Source organism: Physeter macrocephalus, unplaced genomic scaffold, assembly GCF_002837175.3.
Source record: "Physeter macrocephalus isolate SW-GA unplaced genomic scaffold, ASM283717v5 random_25, whole genome shotgun sequence".
Classification (NCBI taxonomy): domain Eukaryota; kingdom Metazoa; phylum Chordata; class Mammalia; order Artiodactyla; family Physeteridae; genus Physeter; species Physeter macrocephalus.
Genome location: NW_021145308.1, coordinates 167,963 through 189,022, shown reverse-complemented (window position 1 = coordinate 189,022; position 21,060 = coordinate 167,963). Strand labels below are relative to the sequence as shown.

The 21,060-nt window shown below is 52.2% G+C and overlaps 4 protein-coding genes across 11 annotated transcripts; 1 reads left to right on the top strand and 3 right to left on the bottom strand.

Annotated features, from left to right (window-relative positions):
* Positions 1-53: 53 nt before the first annotated feature.
* TMEM179B (transmembrane protein 179B) lies at positions 54-2,360 on the bottom strand. 2 transcript variants are annotated; one of them, XM_055082142.1, is made up of 6 exons: positions 2,128-2,360; positions 1,470-1,572; positions 1,112-1,299; positions 897-1,028; positions 646-724; positions 54-398 (listed from the first exon to the last, which is right to left on the bottom strand). In XM_055082142.1, the coding sequence occupies exons 1-6, from the start codon at positions 2,256-2,258 to the stop codon at positions 237-239; spliced, it is 795 nt and encodes a 264-aa protein (XP_054938117.1). In that variant the 5' UTR covers positions 2,259-2,360; the 3' UTR covers positions 54-236. The 2 variants fall into 2 exon arrangements, with proteins under 2 accessions (XP_054938117.1, XP_007110034.1); XM_007109972.4 differs by lacking the exon at positions 1,470-1,572 and having other exon boundaries at positions 2,163-2,354.
* Positions 2,345-13,333, bottom strand: TAF6L (TATA-box binding protein associated factor 6 like). Of its 6 annotated transcripts, none has more exons than XM_007109978.4 (12): positions 13,230-13,333; positions 12,390-12,503; positions 10,682-10,841; positions 10,249-10,335; positions 9,443-9,593; positions 9,237-9,287; positions 8,577-8,671; positions 7,033-7,107; positions 6,671-6,891; positions 6,186-6,318; positions 3,277-3,405; positions 2,345-3,158 (listed from the first exon to the last, which is right to left on the bottom strand). In XM_007109978.4, the coding sequence occupies exons 3-12, from the start codon at positions 10,826-10,828 to the stop codon at positions 2,388-2,390; spliced, it is 1,860 nt and encodes a 619-aa protein (XP_007110040.1). In that variant the 5' UTR covers positions 10,829-10,841; positions 12,390-12,503; positions 13,230-13,333; the 3' UTR covers positions 2,345-2,387. The 6 variants fall into 6 exon arrangements, with proteins under 6 accessions (XP_007110040.1, XP_007110036.1, XP_007110039.1 ...); XM_007109974.3 differs by having other exon boundaries at positions 12,444-12,503; XM_007109977.4 differs by lacking the exon at positions 13,230-13,333 and adding an exon at positions 13,136-13,175 and having other exon boundaries at positions 12,444-12,503.
* Positions 13,334-17,370: 4,037 nt separating this feature from the next.
* Positions 17,371-21,060, bottom strand: POLR2G (RNA polymerase II subunit G). Of its 2 annotated transcripts, none has more exons than XR_003678094.2 (8): positions 20,920-21,060; positions 20,677-20,786; positions 19,000-19,159; positions 18,367-18,417; positions 18,196-18,261; positions 18,021-18,114; positions 17,802-17,835; positions 17,371-17,596 (listed from the first exon to the last, which is right to left on the bottom strand). XR_003678094.2 is itself a non-coding variant. In XM_007109967.3 (8 exons), exons 1-8 carry the CDS (start codon positions 20,929-20,931, stop codon positions 17,583-17,585), a joined length of 519 nt encoding a protein of 172 aa, XP_007110029.1. In that variant the 5' UTR covers positions 20,932-21,060; the 3' UTR covers positions 17,371-17,582. The 2 variants fall into 2 exon arrangements, 1 of the variants encoding a protein (XP_007110029.1); XM_007109967.3 differs by having other exon boundaries at positions 18,021-18,092.
* On the top strand, positions 19,450-19,948 carry LOC102977167 (60S ribosomal protein L27a-like). Its single transcript, XM_028483366.2, has one exon. The coding sequence runs from the start codon at positions 19,487-19,489 to the stop codon at positions 19,931-19,933; it is 447 nt and encodes a 148-aa protein (XP_028339167.1). The 5' UTR covers positions 19,450-19,486; the 3' UTR covers positions 19,934-19,948.

The following is a 21,060-nucleotide window of genomic DNA, read 5'->3' as shown; positions in this document are numbered from 1 at the left end:
TACTCCCATCCACCCTACCTACAGTGCTTTACACCAAGAACTCAGTACTGAGGTGAAGAAAGAAAGTAATATAATACTTTGGTACAAAAACAGCTGTAGGAAGAGGGGGTCTGTTAATCATGTTTCCCTCCTGGAGGGAAAACTCAGGCTCCCAGCCGTGTGGGCCATGTGGGGGCAAGAGGACTGCAGGCACTTGGGCACGGAGTCTGGCGGCAGGAGTACGCTTTGGTGAGTCTTCAGGGATGGGAAAGGCGTGGCCCAACGAGAGCATCTGTCTCAGAGCTCCACACAGGGTCCCCCCTCTCCAGAGGCCGGTATGGGGTGGCTTCAGACTTCCACTGCACCACCTGGAGCACCAAGACCACGCACCACAATACCAGATTCACCCAGGAAGAGGCCTGTGGGAGACAGGAACACGAGTGTGAGGAGTGGGCCCATCTCGAGTCCAGTCCCACCCACATACCACTCTTAGCTGTTCACTGTCAGGCCGTCGAGCCTTCCGCTCCTCTCAGCCCCTCACTGGTAAGCCAAGCTCAGAGTACACTGGTGAGCACTCTTACAACTACAGATTGTGTTATATGATTCATTATGTGAATCTGTGTATCCCTCAATCTCCACCCAGTCTTTCATATCCCAGGACCTCACTTCAGCATTGTGTAGGTTGGAGTAAAACTGCAGAGTGGTTCCAGGGGGTATCCATGGAGTTTTCTGGGCATCAGAGCAGCTGTGAGGTCAAACAGACAGTTGTGAGAAAGGGGAGACATACCCTAAACACCCTTGTGCTCCAGTGCCCCTCTGAGAACTGATGGGGATATCAAACGGGGTGTATAGGATCCGCTCTACAGAAGGAAGGTAGGTAGTCGGCCCCAGCCAGGCTTCCCTCCCCCTCCCATTACCTAGTTACATTCAGGGAGATGATGGATTTGCAGAGGGAACTGGTGCCAAATCGAAGGATACAGGCAGACACTAAGAGCAGGAAGATGGCTATCGCTGAGATGGCCAGTGCAATGCGGAGCCCTAGCGGGCCTCTATAAGGAGGGAGAGAATAAACCTTGTGGTTGAGGTGGGACTCCTCCCACCTCAGTCCCCGGCCCTCAGAGTGGGCAGTCACCTGTGGGAGTCCTCGATGCAGCTGCTGTAGACCCAGAAGAGCAGAAGCAGGAGGCAGTAGAGGGCCAGCAGGCCAGAGGCCCCAGCCACAAAGTAGCAGAGAGATGGGGCCGAGGGTCGGGACAAGGTCAGGGAGGAGCCATTCAGGGCAGCCACACCATACAGGGGACAGCTGCCACTGAAGGAGCCCTGCGGAAAGAAGCTGCTGAGTCCTAGATTTCAGGCTAGTGCCTCTGGATGCAGGCGCATGGCAGGTGTTGGGGATAATCTAGACCAGGGCCGCTCTAGGGAGTTATTGCTGCATTGTCGGTTCCTGTTTCTGGGCCAGTACGTTAATGAGTCCGCTGGGGAAATCAAACCTGCAGTGAGTGGCCAGAAGGATCAGGAAATAGGCGGTAGTTATAAAATACAAAGAGCTTCAGAGGTGCCTCACAAGTTCTGGTCTCCCCTCGTGCAGAAATCCTAGAGTAGAACCAGAACTGTGTGACCTTCAGCTATCTCCGATGTTTTCTGATCTGTGAAACAGGCGTAATAGCGCCTACTTATAGGGATTAAATGAACCTGTTTATCAACAGGGTTGCCTGGCTGCGATAAACAGCCTAAACTTGTGGCTTTTGCTACATCACTATTTTGCCATTTAACACATTGTTGCAACCAATTGGTAGTTTGATCACCTCCACTACACTAAGCTTTATTTCTTGGAGTAGCTTAGCACAACAGTGTCTGATTTAGGGGGGCCTGGGCCAACTTGTTTCACAGCCAGGGAGAGGTTATGCAGAGGGAGTCACCAGGCCGGGCTACATCTGATGCTGTTAAGACTCTCCTGAGGACTCGTTCCTTTGGCCAGAGTATGACCTGGGCGGACGGATCGACGGAGCGCGTTTACAGCCGATGCAACTCCGCCGCCGACCAGCCTCACCCGCCCCACCGGCTGAGGAGCAGCGCGCCAGAATCCCGCCGGCCCGGACAGCAGCGGGCTCTCCGTGTCAGGATCGGCCTGCCCGCCCCCCCGCTTACCCGGCCCGACGGCCGGCCCCGTCCCGCAGCCGCACCTGGGTCCGGGTCAGTGCCGCGGCCGCCACGGCTCCGCACAAGAAGGCGGTAGCGAAGAACACGAGCTCGACGCGCTGCAGCCAAGGCAGAGCCATGGCTCCCTCGCCACCAGGAAGCGCCGCCGTGGGAGCCAACCGCCCAAGCCCCGCCTCATCCGGCGCGACCCACGAGCGCGGAGACGTCACTTCCGGGCGCGAGATTTATTCTCGGAGGCCAGCGCCGCCTCAAAGCGGCAGGTACAGCGAGTAGTCCGAGAGCGCCCAGCGGCGGGCCGGGCGGCCGGTGCGGCCGATCATGGGCAGCTTCTGCACGTAACGAGAGGCCGGGCTGGGCCCGTACGGCGCGGGGAAGGCAGTCTGGAAGAGGCGCCCGCGGCATCGCCTCCCTGCTTGCCGCCCGGCGATGATGAAACGGAAGTGAGGGGCACCGCGCGGGGCGAAACGGCTCTTCTGGAAGACGTCGCGTGTGCCGGCGCCCGGGCCCTGCTGCCGGGGCGCCCCTCGCGCCCGGTGCACGCGCGGCAGCGGCCTGCTCTCAGAGGCGGTGGGAGCAGAGGCCGACGGGGGGCCTCCGCCCCGGGGGCTCTCGTCGCCCTGCGGGCTGACCATGGCGTTGGCGGTCAGCTGCGGCATCTTCCGCACCGAGTCCGGGGCGGCCGCCGGCTCCTTCTTGTCCCCAGGCGGCCGCGGGGCCGTGGGCGCGGGCTGACCCGTGCCAAAGCGGGTGGCCAAGCTGTCACCGAAGAAGGCGTAGAGCTCCCGGTAGATGTCCGCCAGGGTCACCGAAGGGGAAGGAGCCTCCGGCCCCGCGCCTCCTGGCGGCAGCGGGAGACCAGACCCAAAGCCTGGCTCAGCGCTGCCCCCGGAGGGAGACTCCTGCAGGAGAAGGCTGTCCCAGGGCAGGTCGTCTGAGCGCCGGCACCCCCTGCTGCCTGGCCCACCCTTGTTGGGCTCTGCTGCCTGGGCCTTCATCTTCAGCAGTCGTTCTACAGCCACCTGCAAGAGCAGAGGGACTAGGATACGAGGAACCTGGGCCTATCAAGTGTTCCAAAGTAAGCCAGCTGAGCTGCTGTGCTCGTGCAGGGAGGAGAGGCTGGAAGGGGCTGGCACTCACCAGAATGGCTCCATAGACTTTGTGCCCATCTGCTTTAACCTGGGCATTCGATACTGAATAATCATCTAGCACAGCCTGCAGATTTGTCCAGTAAGTGGACAGGTGTGGGTACAGGACTCGCTCTACTGCCTGGAAGGGAGAGAAGAATGCAGTGAGTGCCTCTTTTCTGCTTATTGCCTCCCAAGTACCATTTCCCCTGAAAGATCTACTTTTATCTCCGGTCCTGAATTTAGGGCTCAATCCTAAATTCCCTGCTTGGCATATTCAGCCAACGTTTGGAAGCTCCTGGATGCCCAAGCCTTAATTAAGCACTGGGAACAAAGATCGGGTACAAAGACATACAGAAACAATACAAAGTGACCCCACTATCACTGACATATGTGCCAAAGGCTAAGAGGGTATAAGTAATGCCCCCTGGTAACAGAGAAATTTAGTGGCCAACTGCTACCCTATACAGCCAAGTAATGTCCTGGCGTAGATGTAACGTGGAACTCAGTTCAGACCACTTGTGCAAAAACAAACAACTGATCAGAGACCTGGACTCTGGTTATATAATTTTAAATCCTATGTTTAATTTAGGGGAAAGCATTCAAGACTTCACAGAGCAGGTGACGTTTGCGTCAGGCTTATATGGATAAGTTCTTTGGTTAGCCACAGACTGAGAATTTGAAAATGTTGATAAAATTAACAAGTTCCTAGAAAAATAAAACTTCATGCTGATTCAAGAAAGATGAAAGCTTGGGACTTCCCTGGTGGTCCAGTGGTACAGAATCCGCCTTACAATGCAGGGGATGCGGGTTTGATCCCTGGTCAGGGAACTAAGGTCCCACATGCTGCAGGGCAACTAAGCCTCTGTGCCACAACTACTGGGCTCATGCGCCTCAACTAGAGCCCACGCGCTCTGGAACCCACGTGCCACAACTAGAGAGAAGCCCGCGCACCGCAACGAAAGATCCTGCCTGCCACAACTAAGACCCGATGCGGCCAAAAATAAATTAAATAAAGAGATCTTTAAAAAAAAAGGGGATATGAAAGATCAAATAATTAGCCCACGCGCTCTGGAACCCACGTGCCACAACTAGAGAGAAGCCCGCGCACCGCAACGAAAGATCCTGCCTGCCACAACTAAGACCCGATGCGGCCAAAAATAAATTAAATAAAGAGATCTTTAAAAAAAAAAGGTGATATGAAAGCTCAAATAATTCTGTAACCATAATAGTTAAAAGTATAACCACAAAACACCATGCCAGAATTTACAATCTACAGACACTCAAGGAAAAGAGCGTCTGAATAAAATAAAATTTAATTTAAAAATATAAAGTATAAAAAATAAATACTCCCTCCCTACCTCATCCCATAAAGCCAGTATAACCCTGATACTAAAACCGTGTAAGGACAGTACGTGAGGAAACTTAATGATTGATTTCACTCATGAATAGAGATAAATCATTTAAAATTTCAGTAAAGGGCCTCCCTGGTTAAGAACCCGCCTGCCAATGCAGCGGACACGGGTTCGAGCCCTGGTCCAGGAAGATCCCACATGCCGCGGAGCAACTAAGCCCGTGCGCCACAACTACTGAGCCTGCGCTCTAGAGCCCACGAGCCACAACTACCGAAGCCCAAGCACCTAGAGCCCGTGCTCCACGAGAGAAGCCACCGCAATGAGAAGACCGCGCACCACAACAAAGAGCAGCCCCTGCTCGCCGCAACTAGAGAAAGCCCGTGCACAGCAACAAAGACCCAATGCAAACAAAAATAAATAATAATTTTAAAAATTATAATAATAAAATTTTAGTAAAGCCAACAGTATATAAAAAATATATTATATTCCAATAAAAGTTCTGTATTTTTTTAAAGACTGTATACCATGACTAAATTGAGTTTATCCTAGAAATGTAAAGATGGTTTACTATTAGAAAAGCTATATAGGGAATTTCCTGGCAGTGCAGTGGTTAGGACTCAGCACTTTCACTGCCGGGGCCGGGGTTCATTCCCTGGTTGGGGAACTAAGATCCCACAAGCTGTGTGATGCAGCCAAAAAAAAAAAAAAAAAAAAAAAAAGACACCACTATGTATACAATTAACCACATTAACAGATAAAAGCAGGAAAATCTTAGGATCAGTTCAAAAGATACAGAAAGAGCATTTGATAAAAGTTAACATAAAGTAATAATAAAACTAACAATATAACTTCCTTAACCTGAGGAAGGTATCTCTCTATAAACACACAAAGTAAACATCAGCCTAAATAGGAAAGGTTACTGTTAACCCTTTTTTAAAATTGGAAATGAGACAAGGATGCCCATTATCATCATATGTAAAAGGATATTAGTGATCCTAACAATAAAATAATACAAAGAAATTAAAGGCATTAGGTTTGGGAATTCCCTGGTGGCCCAGCGGTTAGGACGCCGCACTTTCACTGCCAAGGGCCCAGGTTCGATCCCTGGTCAGGGAACTAAGATCCCACAAGCCGTGTGGTGTGTGGCCCCCCCAGAAAAAAAAAAGAGAATTCAAAAAAATAAAGGCATAAGGTTTAAAAAAGACAAAGCTGTCATTATTTGCACGGTATGATCTACCTTAAAAACCCAGAATAATCCACAGTTAAAAATGATAGTTTAATAAAGTAGCTGAATCAATACACAAGTCAATTGTGTTTCTATACACCAGTGAGAAATTAATACCATGAAAAGAAGACACCATTACAACAGTATCAAAAATAGCAAGACTCTAGGAATAAACTGTATAAAGTATTTGTAGGTTCTCTTCAGGGAAAATTATGAAAGGATCCTGAAAGACAGTGAAAGACCTAAAAAAATGGAGAGAGATGACAGGTTCTTGGACAAGAAAGGCTTTCTAACTACAAATGGGAGCTCTTACAGCTCTGCGAGAAAAGCCAGGGTCCTCACCTTCCAGCCAAGGGCATGCAGCCCCACCACAGCCCCGTAGTGAGAGCAGAGAGGCCTCACAGGATCTGCCAAGACCTTCTGCAGGGACAGCAGGATCTGCTGATAGAGGCCACTTACAAGGTCCCCATGAGTCCTGCGGGAGCAACATTCAGTCAGGGGAATGAGGCACAGCACTGCCCAGCTGGACTCAAGTCCCGGCACACAGAGAAAACAGCACCTGTATGGCACACTGGGGTGAGTGAAAGAGGCGTCTGGGCCGAGAGGCCCAGGACCTGAGGGCTGACGGACCAAACCCCTGGAACGTTCGTCACCCATCTGTAGAATCCCCGGGTTCACGGCACACCAGCTTGGAAGATCGAAGGGAAGAGGCTCCCGACCTCTCAACATAGAGCCTCAAAGCCAGAAGTTTCACCCCATCTCCTACGCCAACCCACTCAGCTCTACAGCAGTCCTGCCCTTCGATCAGCACTAGGCCCAGTAGCTACCAGAAGATGTGGCTGAGCAGGAGGGCAGCTCCATCCCGCAGAGTCCAGTGGTCATTCAGCGGGTTGATGGAGGCAGCCAGTGGCTCCAGGACACAGTAGAGGACACTGCCTACCAGGGAGCGGACATAGGGCCCCAGGCAGAGGTGTGGGTTCCGAACTAGGCTCCGTGCCACTTGCAAGAGCCGGTGTAGCTGCTCCAGGTCGTGGCTTACAGATTTCACCTGTTGGGAGGAGAGGGGTGCTTAGGGGGACACAAGGGCACACAAGAGCCTGCTCTTCTGGTGGCACCTGCCGTGAACCCTACAGGTTGCTGCATCATCTCCTCCCCACAAAACATCCTCCCCTGCAGTCTGGTCACTTACCCCACTGACCACATAAACAAAGTACGGCAGGAGCGCTGCGATCTTCGAGTTGGTCTGCAAGTCCTGGAGAGCAACCTGAAATGGAAGGGGCCACACTGCACGATCCACCAGCCCCAAGTATAAACTGATATTTTTTTTTAAAGAACAATTTAGCACCTATGTAGTAAAATTTTAAACGTTCAAACTCTGTGACTCAGCAATTCTACAAATTTAACCCACTACAAAAGAAACCCACTCACACATACCCACATACAGATAGCACTGTCGGTAATGTAATAATAAAAAACTGAATACAACCTAAATATCCAACATATTTTTAACTGAGTAAAGCAATTATTCTAAAACCGGCCATTTAGTATAATACCACTGGTTGATGGTAAACTATGTATAGTTTATACATACAAAAAAAAAAGGTGAGTGGGTGATTCTATAGAATTTCACTTTCTACTTTGTATGATTTTATATTACAGTACTTCTATTATAAACATATGCTGGTATTACTTTTTTTTTTTTTTTTTTTTTTTTTTTGGGCTGCATTGGGTCTTAGTTGTGGCGTGCGAGCTCAGTAGTTGCAGCACATAGGCTTAGTTGCCCCGCGGCATGTGGGACGTGGGACCTTAGTTCCCCAACCAGGTATCGAACCCATGTCCCTGGCATTGGAAGGCAGATTCTCAACCACTGGACCACCAGGGAAGTCCCCTGGTATTACTTTGATAAGCGGAGAAAAGAGAGTAGGTAAATGAGTAAAACCATCTTAGCCCTGAACCTCCACCACCTGTGCCCTTCCAACTCCTCTGGATAAAGACCCTAAGTTCAGGTTCTGTGAAAGCGGACAGCAGCTAGTGAGGAAGGAGCTCAGCTCCCAGGCCCCACATCCAGCCACTGACTGCACTGTTGCCTAGGGACCAGCAGCCAAGTTTCTAAGGCAGGGAAGTATAGTTAACAACAGTCCTAACTTTGCAAGGTAAATAGCAGCAGCAGCCAGACATGGAAGATGTAAAACCCTCAAACAGAGAGAGGCCACATGGTCAAGCAGACCACCAAACTAGTCCTGGTCTGACCCTGGACAGAAGAGGCCCGGCACAGGCACCGTCCAGCGGGCCCTGTGGAGCCCAGGGGCTAAAGCAGCAGGGCTGGCCGGGGTCTGGCCAGGCTCCCTAGCCTGGCTCCCTCTACTTCCTCTCCTCCCTTCCCTCTCAAGTCCAGGCAAATGAAAGCTACCACGCGGATGCCCCGTGTGGCTCCAGGTCAACAGATGCCCCAAAGGGTGGGCTCTGGGTTAAGGTGTGGGGAGGCTGACCACCTGAGCCCCCCCACAGGGCCCTGCTGAGCTGCCCATTCCCTAAGGAACAAGGGTTCCTACTAGAGTAGGAAGGGGAGTCAGCGCTGGCGGAGGGCCAGCCACAGAGCACCACGCCGCCACCAGGAGCAGCTTCTGCCGCATCAGTCACTCAGCGTTCAGAGCTCAGAAGGAGGCATCTGAAGGAATTCCATGAGGACTTGAAAGCTGGACTTTGTGCCCCACTTCAGGCCCACGTGCTCACCTTCATCAGCTGTGGATCATCCCCCAGCACAGCCCGAGTCACCTGCTGGTAGTACTTGAGAAGGTCATCAGTCAGTGAAGACACAGCGCTGGGCACTGCCAGAGGGTGGGCAGAAGGTGGTCAGGGTGGAGCCCTGCCCTCTCCCAGCCTCCCCGCCTCCCCCCAACAACCACCGCCATTCGCACACTCCCACAAGGAGCCCATTCCGACAGGACTCCAGGAGCACAGAGCTGCCAGCCCCTGTGAGCAGCCCGCTCAGCCCTGACCTTGCAAGCTCTCCACACCCAGCTCTGTACGCTGCCTCCCACCTGTCCTCTCCCGGGCAGACTCCTGCTTAGTCCCCGAGTTCCAAGGTCATAAGCCTCAGGCCCTGCGAAGCTCCATTCAGCAGACCCTGGAAGCGTGACACCTCAGGGACCCCAGCAAGCTGCCCAGACTTCTCTACTAGCATCCAACATGGCATCATGATCGGTCTTAAGTCTGGGACGCTATCTCCAACTCTGAGGCCTCTGGGCAGGGAGCGGTGCCCGCTCAGGGCAGGCACCCCTCAGGCACAGAAAATTCTCGTCAGATGAAGACTCAGAGGTGCAGAGGCACCACCCTCAGCTCCTAACGGAGGAACGTCCAGGCAGAGGGCCCATTCCCCACGCTGCCCCTTACCCGATCCTTGAGGGGCCAGGTTCCCTTTGCCATCCAGGTAGGAGACATGAACTAGAACCAGAGCAGAGAGATGGGTCAGCCTGGGGTTCTGCCCCTTGTAATACCACCCACCCTTCTGAGCTCCGCCCCGTCCACCAGCCAGCCCGCCACCACCCCTCCGACGACCCAACTCCTGTCCCCACCCCATGCGTGACCCCGGCGGTCACCTCTCACAGCTGTCTCGGCACAGCCTTTGGGGATGTTGGTGGCCAGGGCCAGCTCCACCAGGTTCACCTCTCGGTCCTCGGGGAAGTAGAGCTCACCCTCCCTGGCAGGGCGCAGGGGCAGCGCCTCCTGGGACCCATAACCACACACAGCCTGAGTGAAGAGACGATTGGGCCGAATCCAGGGAGGGAAGAGGTGCTCTACCGACCAGGGCACGGAGCCTATGTTTGCGGGAAGTCCAGAGGTCCTGAGAAGAGGGGGGATGCCCGGGGATCCAGGCCCTTCACCGGGAACTTGGCTGGAGCATCCGGTATTCACTGAGTCAAGGAGTAGAATGCGGTCCCTCCTCACGGATCCACAGGGACTCAGAACCCCACCCACAGGCTGCTGGTCCTCCACCTCACACTTGCCCAACTTTGAAAACCCTCCTCTCTTCTAAGCATGATCTTCTTCCCTGGACCCACTGCCCCGGAACAACTATGCAGGACATTCTAACCCCTACACTTGTGCTCAGGCTCCTCCCTCACCCAGAATGCCCTCTTTTCCTTGTGACCTAGCCTAATCCCAGCCTCCCTTTCAGGTTCAGCTCGAGTTCCATCTCTTCCCTAACGTCCTGGTCTCCGTGGCCGCCTCTCCCTCTCTGAACTCCTGGCCCTTGGGGGCTAGGCCCGGCACATGTGCTGTGGTGGCTGTGACCTTCCGTCGTGTGTGCACTGGGTCTTCACATCTCGCTGCACTGCCAGCCCCGAGCTGGGCGTGCAGGAGGGCTCGTGCCAACCGAGCCTTCCGCAGCCGGCAGCCCACTCACCTCCACGCTGCTCCATCTGAGGGCCCTGTTGAAATCCTCGACAGTCAGCTTCCGCCGTTTGGTGTGTTTCATGAATTGAGAGCTATTCTGGGAGCGGAGGAACAGAGTCAGTCAAAGGACAGGGAACGGGGGGCAAACAACTCCCAACGTCACATCCCCTCCCTGTGACTCAGTTTCTCATGTGCAGGATGTGACTAGGAACCTGCCTGGCCTGCCCGCCAGGTGTGCAGTGAGCAGCACACGAGAAGATGCCCAGCAAGCGCTTTGTTCGCTGGAAGCCCAGCTGGCTGGAAGCGGGCTCTGCAGAGGGCGGGGACCGCCTCCACTGCATTCCCTCTGAGCAGGGAGTAAGTAGGTGCCTGACACATACTTGCTGAATAAACCCCTGGGGGAGGGGTAGTCAAAGGGAGGGACAAGGAGAGGGGGAGTGTACCTGGGTGGCCTCTCTGAGCCGGTAGCACACGTCCTCTGCGAGCAGGGCCGCCACCTCATCGCTCAGCTCCAGGCCTGTGCTCTCTGCCATGAGCCGGACGGACTCCCGAGGGATCTCCACGAACCGCCGCTCTTCTCGCTCCGACATGGCCCCGATGGAGCTGGGAGCGGGCAGGGAGGTGTGAAAGGCCAGCCCAGGCTCCCTCAGAGCCTGTGAGCCTGACTCAAGGCCCTCGAAACCAGTCTCGCTGCTCTCGCTCCACAATCCCTGAACAAGGAGTCACAATGGCTCTGAGTGTCCAGGTGAGGAAACCTGAGGCTCAGAGCAAGAAACAGACTTGAGCTGGACCAGAGGGCAGACAACAGTGCCACCTGAGAAACTGCCTGGCCTTGGGTTGCACAGAACTGGGTCCCAGCCCTGCTCTACCACCTCCAATGTGAACCCGGCTGAGATCCTCATCAGTCTGAGCCCCGGTAAAATAGTGGCAATAATCCCTGCCCTCCCTAACTCACAGGGTTGAGGTGAGGATGAAAGGCAATGAGAGAGGAGAAACTCAGGGTCTAGAACGCTACACAAATGGAAAGTGTTACAATCACTAATAATAAACAAAAACTTCATGCCTTCTTCCTTCTGATCCTTGCTACAACCGCTACGGACTAAACACTGATGAAAACACTACTTTTACTCTGACAGTCCCTTGCTCAAAAGTCTTCAATACTTCTCCACCACTCATAAAAGGAAAGTCCCAACTCCCTGGCTCAGCATACCGTGTTTGGTCCCAAATCCCCACAGCTGATCAAGCTGACCCGTCCCCCCAGTAAGGCCGCCTCGTGTCTTCCAACCTGCCGTGCGCCCCACTGCCAGGGCTTGGGCTGGTCTGTCCCCCACCTTACTCCAAGCCCCCACACCCTCCTCTTTCTTTCCTAAGGCAGAAGCAGCCTGTCCTCTGAGGTCTTCCTGCCCCATGTGCCATCTGGGACTGGCAGGCTTTTAGTAGCTGGGCTTTCCGCCCATGTGTCTGGTCTTCCCCAGTTTGGCCATGAGCCCTAAAAGCGGGAACCTGCTCTTCCGTTCACAGGATATGGCAGAATAAGAAGGCACGAAAACAGCGGCTGGTGACTACTCCAACAGCACAGCCCACAATTGGAAGGTTGGCCCTCACGGACCAAAGTGAGGCATCAGCACCATGGGCAGCGACGCCCACCCAGCTTCACGGTGACCCACCCAGGCACTGCCCCACCACTCCTCTCTGACAAGGCTCAGTGGGTCACCAGTGACCTCCAGGTCTCTAAATCCAGCGGGCACCCTACCTGGTCTCCCTGCAGCATTTCTCCCAATGGCTCCTCATTGCCTTTGGAATAAAAAACTAACCTGTGCCACGGCTCCAAGGCCCTGCAAGTGTGGCTGCATCTGCAAACACCTCTTTCCACTCTCTCGTGTTCTGCATACCCGTGGCCTCTTTCCATTTCCTCAAAAACACCTTATTTCAGGACGTTCATACATTGTTTCCTGGACTTGAAACGCTCTCCTCCTCTACCCCCAATCCCTTTGTCCGGTGAGCTCCTAGTCGCTCCTTCAGATCTCAGTCTCAGATGTCGCTTGCTCAGGGGACTCTGCTCAGACCCCCACCATGCGCCAGTACTTTACCTTCCAAAGCAGTTAACAGTTTGTAATTATATACTTGTGTAACTTTCCGATTAACACCTACCTCCCCACTAGATTGTAAGCTCCATGCCAGCAAGGATCATGCCTTTTTGCTCACCTTTGCATCCCCAGCGTCAGGCACTGCGTCTGCACATAACACGCCCTCGATAAACACTTGCTGAAAAAACGAATAAAGAATAGCGATTTTTCTAAGCACGTGCTATGCCTGAGGCATCGAGCTAAGTGCTTTATATGGCTTACGCCTCATTTTGTCCACATTAACAATGAGATACGTATTATGTAAGTATTATGTCTATTTCACAGCCAAGGAAATCAAAGCTCAAAGAGGTTAAATGTTAAATGACTTTCCCAAAATCATCTGGCGAGCACTACCTGGGTAGGCAGCAAGAACTCAACTATCGTTCTAATCATGAGGAGCGGCGGGCTGTGGGGAACAAGGCCTGGACTCCCAGCCAGGAGACTTGGCGTTGGAAACCCGCCAATGGATAACTGTTAAGCTTCTTTCTCCACCTGTAAAATGGGAGCACGAAGTCCTGCCCACACGGAAGGCGCCGAGGAGTTGTCCCTGTTACGTGCCCACATTACAATCCACAAAGTCCGGGCTCCGACCAAGGTCTCCCGCTCTTCAACCTCCTCTCCTCCACATCCTCAGCCACTAGCCATACTGTTAACGACGCGTGAGAACTGACTTCTACCGGTCTCCGTGTTGCGCATCCTCCCACCCAGCCTCGCTTCATGCTAGATCTAGAGGTGGTGGGGTACGGGGGAGGAGGTCAGAGGTTACCGAACTTGGGTCACGTGGTCAGCAAAGGGGGCGGGCCCCCAGCGGAGCTGGCTCCCAGGCCGGTGAGCGCGCGGCCCACAGCAGGACGGGCCTGCTCACCTGAGGGCTCCGGCACGGCGGAGGCGGTTACCGAGACGGCTACGGTGACGGTGACGGTGGCGGCGGCGGCGGCGCTCCCCCACCCAGCTCGCACTAATTCCCTCTCGGCGCTCAGGCTCCGCCCTCTACAAACACAGCCAATCGACGGGCGCCTTGAGGAGTTCCCGCCCACCAAAAGACTTCCCGCTACCCGATTGGCCACTGTGATGGCGCCGTAAAAGGCTCAGGGCGCCAGAGGTCACGTGATGCTGAAGACTCGCGCTTCTTAAAGCAACAGCTCTTGGGAGCTTTGTGGGGTGTGTATGGTTTGGTGTACGTCTTAATAACCATGTTCTCGAGGAGAGCGTCCGCATTCCCTTGTCTACTCCTGAGTTTCCGAACACTTGCATTTACACGAATGCATTGATGCTTTAGACTTTGGCGTCTGCGTTAGTTTTGCTGCCCGCTTGGTGGGGATCAGCTTACCTCTCCCACATCACCTGCCACTTCCCCTTCCCGAAGGTTGGATGGGGCTCTCAGTAGGTATTCTCTGCCGGCAAAAGGGTCTTCTGACTGGGTCAGAAACACCCCATGCAAGCTCTAGACTCCAGGGCTCTACCCATTCGAGCACCCTACCTCGTATCCTCCCCATTTCTGTCCAATAAGCCAAATATAAGCCCTCACCTACCTCGCACACTTCCTTGACCGTTTTACACGCACACGCTTTCCCGAACTTGGACAGTTCTCAATTGAAAAGCAGTGGGCTTAGCGAGTCAGACCGACATGGGTTCAAACTCTGATAGTGCTTTTGAGCAAATTACCTAAGCGCATTTCCCCCATCTACAAAATGGAGTGATAATACCCACCTCACAGGGTTATTGTAGATTAAATGAGATAAAATGTAGATTGACAGTTGGTAGTTGAATTTTCACTCACACGTCACGGGGCAGACAGTGAATTAATTCTTTTATGTTCATCCAAGATGGGACCATTTGCAATGGGCTATTATAGAAAGGAGCTTTCTGTAGGGGAGCATGAATGTATAAATCCTTGCCCTTCCTCCCTCTCAGGGTTAGATGCGGCTGCCTCTAGAAAAGATCCTCTGAGACCAGAGCTGAGAAAGCCAGATGGATGGGACTGGGGTTGCCATAGCAACACCACCTAAGGGGACTGTGACCCTGCTGAGTCTCTTCCAGTCATATTCAGAAGGATACTTGGAGTAGTTTCAGGACTGTGCTTGGTCACTGGAGTGTCTGCCCACCTATGCATGAAGGGAAGGGGGGGCTCCTCTGAGGTTCTGAGTCTGAGATCAGCTCAGATCTCCTGGCTGCTGGCAGACCTCCTTGCAAAGGTGTTATTGGTAGGGGCAGCCATTGGCAACATTGGTAGCATGAGACAGTGAAGAGAGGATGGCCTGCAGGCCTGTAGGATGCAGTAAAGCTGCATGCAAGCTGTCTGGGGCTGATCTGCCTCCAGCTTGAGTCAAAGCAGTAATGAGACCCACATGGCCATAGATGGGAGAAAGGTGGCTCCCACTCACTCCCCAGCCACCAATGCCTGGCAAGAAAAGCTATGATGGTTTTAGAGTTAGACGATTAAAAAATTTTTTTAAAAATAACAGCTCCACTACTCATTGTTGTGCGACCTTAGGCATGTTTAGTTCATCCCTCTGAACTGTTTTATCATCTGTCAAGTGGGGTGACAGAATGTTACATGGAACTGTTGTGAAAATTCAATAATGTGTGTAAAGGATTTAACATGTTACCAGGCACATACTCCTGTCACTATTAAGCCTGTGACCTCTTTAAGAGGCTGTAACTTCCTGGGAATTCCCTGGTGGTCCAGTGGTTAAGACTCTGTGCTTCACTGCTGAGGGCCTGGGTTAAATCCCTGGTCAGGGAACTAAGATCCCCAAGCTGCATGGCCAAAAAAAAAAAGAGGCTGTAACTTCCAGACTCCCCTAGTACCAAACCTTAACAGATCAGAAGAGTCCAGGACCATCTCCAGGCCATCCCCACTTACTTGCTTCCCCATCCAGTGCCAGCCTTCTCAGTGCCACACCCCACATCCTCACCAGCAGTTCCATGAGCTGCTTCTCTGTCCATGAGTCTCTTCCTTCTGGCCTGGTTTTACTACTGGGGTATCCCCGACACAATTTACAGATGCATGATTCCATTTGAGAACTGGGGAAGAACTTTACTCTCAGTGAGACACATGTTTAGGGCCTAGGCAAAATCCTTGCAACCTACGTAATCAACTCTGTAATCAACTCAGTGTTGGGAAGTGGTTTCACAATTTGAACATTGTTTCCGTGGCAAAATTCATTGCAAATCCAGCACAGAAACTTTCCTGGGTTCAACACACTTGGGAAAACTGGCACACTGCTGAGAACTGGAGATACAAAAATCAAAGGGATGCATATGAATCTATAATTATCTCAATAAAATAATTGAAATTTTATGTAATAAAAAAATGGAAAGGGAAACAATAAGGAAATAATGTGTTTTATGACATACTATAGAGGTTATGAATGGAAGAGCCTACCTCTGTCCAGGAGTGGTGAGGCGAGGGGAAGGGAAACACATTCAAATGCCTTTTCCTTACCAGGTTAAAGGCAGTATTCTGGATGTTTCATAACAGGTCTGGACCTTGGCACGGTTGACATTTGGGGCCAGATAATTCTTTGTTGTGGGGTGGCTGTCCTATACATTGTAGGATATTAGCAGCCTGCCGGGCCTCTGCTCACTAAAAGGCAGTCGCATCCCCACCCAGTTGTGACAACAAAAAATGTCATTGCCAAATGTCCCCTGGAGGCCAAGATCACCCCAGGTGATAATCACGGCTTTATATGCACCATATAACAATAATGATAATTAACAGTTGAGTACCTATCATGGGCCAGGCTCTGTGCCAGGCACTTGCACATACAATCTCGGATACTAGCAGCAACCATCCAAAGAGGGTTATATGATCATTTTACAATGAGGAAACATAAGGTCACCCAGCTAGGACTGCAACCCAGCTCTGTACCAACCCAAATACTGTGCTTTCTACGACACAGCTCTGTTTCCCAAGGAAGTCAAGGAGAGCTTAAAACAACAACAAAAAAAATTGACTGAGATTTGATAGATTCCTAGGCAGCAAGCCCGTAGGTTGGGAAAAGGCATTCCAAGGTAGACAAATAGTACTGCAAAGACATAGTGTGAGGGAGGGTAGCGTGTCTGCTTAATCTTCTTATTTCGTGTATTTCTGTTGTGTTACCCTAAGGAGATTATGAGCCCTTTCATATCTTCAGTTCAGTTTAGTTTAATAATTGATAAGCAAATAAAGGCTGTAGTTTATGTGCCCATCCTGAGAAGGGCTGGGACCCCCACAATCTGTATCATTACTGTCCTATTATTCACCTCTCTCTACCTGCTGTCTCCTCTTCCCTCTCCTCAGCTATACTCTTGGTTATTTTTAAGGCTGGGGAAAGGGCAAATACTCTGAAACTAGACTGGGGCTTAGGACTTCCCTGGTAGCGCAGTGGTTACGAATCCACCTGGCAGTGCAGGTGACACGGGTTCAAGCCCTGGTCCGGGAAGATCCCACATGCTGCAGAGCAACTAAGCCCGTACACGACAACTACTGAGCCTGCGCTCTAGAGCCCGTGCTCCACAACGAGAGAAGCCACCGCAATGAGAAGCCCATGCACCGCAACAAAGAGTAACCCCCGCTCACCGCAACTAGAGAAAGCCTGCACGCAGCAACAAAGACCCAACACAGCCATAAATAAATAAATAGATAGATAGATTGGGGCTTAGAATGGCTCTAATGATAGTATCATTTACTGGAAGCCAAAGACCCAACACTAGCACCTTCCCTTTAGTGAGGTCAACTTTAGACCTTGGCAAAAGGGTTAGTCAGATCCCCTGGTGGGTGAAGCTAGGTAAGGCATCAGGCCAAGAAAAGAGGGGCTAGCAAGCAACTGGTCCTCCAGCCTTTTTAAAAAAAAGAGTTGTTCTGGGTCTTCCCTGGCGGTCCAGTGGTTAAGACTCTGCGCATCCACTACAGGGGGCGCAGGTTCACTCCCTGGTCGGGCAACTAAGATCGCACATGCCGCGTGGCGTGGCCGAAAAAAAAAAACAGACTTGTTCTTACCAAAGAAAGAAGGAGATGACACTTCCATGAGAATCAAGGACCTTTTATGGTTAGAACACACAGTCAGAAATCTGGGAGTGGCTGCTAAGCCACAAGAAGAGCCAGATGTCTTCTGAGGACAAGAAACCTTCCTTGCCTCCTCCACAGCAGCCAGACTGGGCCTCTGGACAACACGGGAAGTGTGACAGTCACACCTCCTGGATAAGGACTAAACAAGGTAGGAGGTCATGGTGTTCAGCTCACAAGCCCTGCCGAGAACAGGCAAAGCACATTGGTTAGACCCAGAGCTTGGGGCAGCCCTAAACATCGCCTTCCCATCCCAAGAGGCACATGTCCTAGGTCTTCCAAGCAGACAACAGGAGAGTTTCTGTCATCTGTGGTTCAGGCATTAAATCCCATATCCACCCACTGTACCCACAAACCCCTCCTCCAGGCAATGACCCTGACACTCACCCAAGTAATCATCCATCAGGGAGCCGATAGCAAACTGCAGAAGGAAAGGGTAAAAAGGGAAATGAAGCCAGAGCAGGCACACAGCTATCCTCTAACCCTCAGCCTCAGGCCTTCCACCCACCCATTTCTTCTTCCAAGCAGAAGAGCACAAAACCCCCAGGAACTCTGGGTAGGCAGAAATCATCAGCTCTGCCTGGCAGAGGCAGGCAAGAGACTCACAATGTCATTCTTGTCCACACGGGTCCCCACAATCTTCAGGCGGATCTCATCGTCCTGCTGAATCACAATGTCCTGGGGAGGAGGGAACAGTATCCTGAGACACCCCCAGGCCAGTACTCTCCCTCGAGTGGCTCATTCTCTTGCCCCTCTCACTGCCTTCTTCCTACCCCCTTACCTCATCCATTGTCTTGTAACATGGTGGGTTGGAGTTAGGATCAAACTCCATCTCTGACGGGATGGACTGAAAGGAAGGTGAAACTGGGTAAGAGTACTTTAAAAGGATGCTTCAATAGATGCTCATGATACCTGTCTCCTCCTTAGACCCACCCAGTGTGCCCAGACTTACATGTCGAGAGATGAAGCAGGACATGGGCCCAATTTCTGTGAAGAGTCCAACCTAGAAGGGAAATGAGTGACCTTGCTTTTTCTTTTGTCCCCCAAAGTCTTCTAAGCTTCCCGTCCTTATCTGGTTCCTAATATCAATAATATTCTTCATGTTTTGAAACCACTCTGAAGTTTGGCATTTGTTTTCATTTCTTTCTTTTTTTCAAGCATTCGTTTTAAGTTAAGGAAGTGTAGTGGTAAACAACTGAGGCCTACAACTTGTCGGAACTTGGAATTTGAACCCCTGTTGGCCACATGATCTTGGCCAGTAGACAACTTCTCCAAGCTTCAGCCTGGAGAAAAAAGCACAGGGATAAAAGCACTCACCTCAGAGTCACTGTGAGGCTTTGCACATAACCTGGCCCAGAGGAACTACTCAATCAATGGAGGCTACTATTGTTTTGACTATCAATAATGACTTACATGCCCCTGAGCGAGGCAGAGCAAGATTACCATACCATCGGACAGGTGAGGAAGCCTGAAGCACAAAGAAGTGATGTGGCCAAAGACACAGAGTTATTAACAAGTCGAGTTGGGATCCATCCCAGATCTTCTAAGGGAGGGACCTTTCCACTACCTCCCCTGATGGCCTTACCTTGTTGACCTGAGTGACAACGGCATCCACGACCTCCCCTTTAAAGGGTCGGAAAACAATGGCCTTGTACTTAACTGGATAAAGGACAAAGCCTCGGCCTGGCTGGATCACACCAGCACCGATATTGTCGATGGTGGTGACAGCAATTACAAAGCCATACCTGCAAGGAGGATGAGAAGGAGAAAGGCACTGTGTGTGGAAAAGCCTCTAAAACCATCTGCCACAAGAGACACTGAGCCTGGGGGTAAAGGGGCAGCACAAAGGGGAAGTAGATGGCACCCCTGCCCCACAGAGCTTAATAATCAAGAGGAGACAGGACAATCATCAGCATCTAAAATGCCAAATGCTGCTCTCATAATTCCACAATAAATGTCCAAAAGGGCTGCAAGTCCTTGAGCCAAGAGACCTCAATCTTGGAGATGCCTCAGAATCACCTGGGAGAAACTTATTAAAACACATATTCCGCTTCTTCGTCTCGGTCGCTGACATGCCATCCAGACTAAGGAAGACCCGGAAACTTAGGGGCCACGTGAGCCACGGCCACGGCCGCATCGGCAAACACCGGAAGCGCCCGGGAGGCCGCGGTAATGCTGGTGGCGTGCATCACCACAGGATCAACTTCGACAAATATCACCCAGGATGCTTTGGGAAAGCTGGTATGAGGCATTACCACTTAAAGAGGAACCAGAGCTTCTGCCCAACTGTCAACCTGGATAAATTGTGGACCTTGGTCGGTGAGCAGACACGGGTAAATGCTGCCAAGAACAAGACTGGAGCTGCTCCTATCATTGATGTGGTGCGATCGGGTTACTACAAAGTTCTGGGGAAGGGAAAGCTCCCAAAGCAGCCTGTCATCATGAAGGCCAAATTCTTCAGCAGAAGAGCTGTGGAGAAGATTAAGGGTGTCGGTGGGGCTTGCGTCCTGGTAGCCTGAAGCCACATAGTGGGAGATTCATTAAATGATAACAAGTGCTTTTCAAAAAAAAAAAAAAAAAAAAGCATATTCCCAGGCCTTCCCCCAGAGAGTCGTGATGCTGTAGGGACATGAGATGAAGCGCTCAGGAACCTGTATGTTCAAAGAACACCGCAAGTTACTCTGATGCTGGAGGCCCAAGTACTCTATAGCCCTGCTCATCCTCACTCATTTACATCACCGTGTACGAGGCTCCTCTGTGCAGAGCCCAGAGATGGTCAAGTCTCAGTCCTCTTCCTTCCTCCCCCTAACTCTCAATCTGCTTTCTCCTGCTCACTCATTCATTCAACAAACCTTTAGTGAGGCCCAAGATGTGCCATGCCAGGTCCCTGGGATACAGAAAAGCAGCAGAATCAAGAGACTGTGAGCTCCACAAGGGCGGACCTCATTCTATCTTTTTCACTGCCTTGTTCCCAGGGCCTGACACAGAGCGTGGCACACAGCTGGAGCTTTAGAAATGTTTGCAGAGTAAATGAATGACCAATCTTGGCTGAAGGAAGGAAGCTCCGTTACCCAGCTTCGCAGAGGGAATCGTGGGAACCCAAAGCAGGAAGCATCTAACTGCCTGGGGCTCCTGGGAGAGTGAGAGGGCTCGCCAGGGTAGGTAGCAGAACCTGTCAGGATGTGTAGGAGTTGGGGAGGGGATGCAGGCATAGGGAGGCGTGTGCTCACTGCTTAGGCGACACGGAGGGCGCGACACTCACTTGCCGGTGCAGGTCCCCTCCACCTCGGTGAAGAGCTTTTGCTTCACCGTGTTGAGCAGGTTGGGGCCGAAGTAGCGTGGGTGCAGCAGGATCTCGTGCTCCAGGGAGATCTGCGGGGAAACGGGGATGGAGACCGGGCTAGGAGCGGCAGGAATGTGAGGCAAGAAGCGGCCCCTAGTCCCGGTCCTCCGCTTCCCTCCTCCTCTGGACCCTGCCCTCGCCGCCACCCCGTGCCCTGCTCACATGGTAGAACATCTTCCCGGAGGAGGCTGGACAGCAGCCGGACCTACTGCAGCGGCGGGAGCGAGCCTCCGAACCCACCGGAAATACAGCAACGACCTCAAGCCCGCTTCCGGGACTGCCACGGAGAAGTGGGAGGGACTC

Excerpts from the sequence above, each read along its gene's own strand:
- TMEM179B (XM_055082142.1), bottom strand. The coding sequence starts at position 2,258 with ATGGCTCTGCCTTGGCTGCAGCGCGTCGAGCTCGTGTTCTTCGCTACC. Across the intron at positions 1,300-1,469 it reads CTTCTGGCCACTCACTGCAG|GGCTCCTTCAGTGGCAGCTG; the intron begins GTTTGATTTCCC and ends TTCTTTCCGCAG. Across the intron at positions 399-645 it reads CCAACCTACACAATGCTGAA|GCCTCTTCCTGGGTGAATCT; the intron begins GTGAGGTCCTGG and ends TGTCTCCCACAG.
- POLR2G (XM_007109967.3), bottom strand. Across the intron at positions 19,160-20,676 it reads GAGGGGACCTGCACCGGCAA|GTATGGCTTTGTAATTGCTG; the intron begins GTGAGTGTCGCG and ends TCCTCCTTGCAG. Across the intron at positions 18,093-18,195 it reads GTTACAAGACAATGGATGAG|GACATTGTGATTCAGCAGGA; the intron begins GTAAGGGGGTAG and ends CCTCCTCCCCAG.
- TAF6L (XM_007109974.3), bottom strand. Across the intron at positions 9,594-10,248 it reads TCAGATGGAGCAGCGTGGAG|GCTGTGTGTGGTTATGGGTC; the intron begins GTGAGTGGGCTG and ends CTCTTCACTCAG. Across the intron at positions 8,672-9,236 it reads CCTGGCCCCTCAAGGATCGG|TGCCCAGCGCTGTGTCTTCA; the intron begins GTAAGGGGCAGC and ends ACCCTCTGGCAG.
- LOC102977167 (XM_028483366.2), top strand. The coding sequence starts at position 19,487 with ATGCCATCCAGACTAAGGAAGACCCGGAAACTTAGGGGCCACGTGAGC.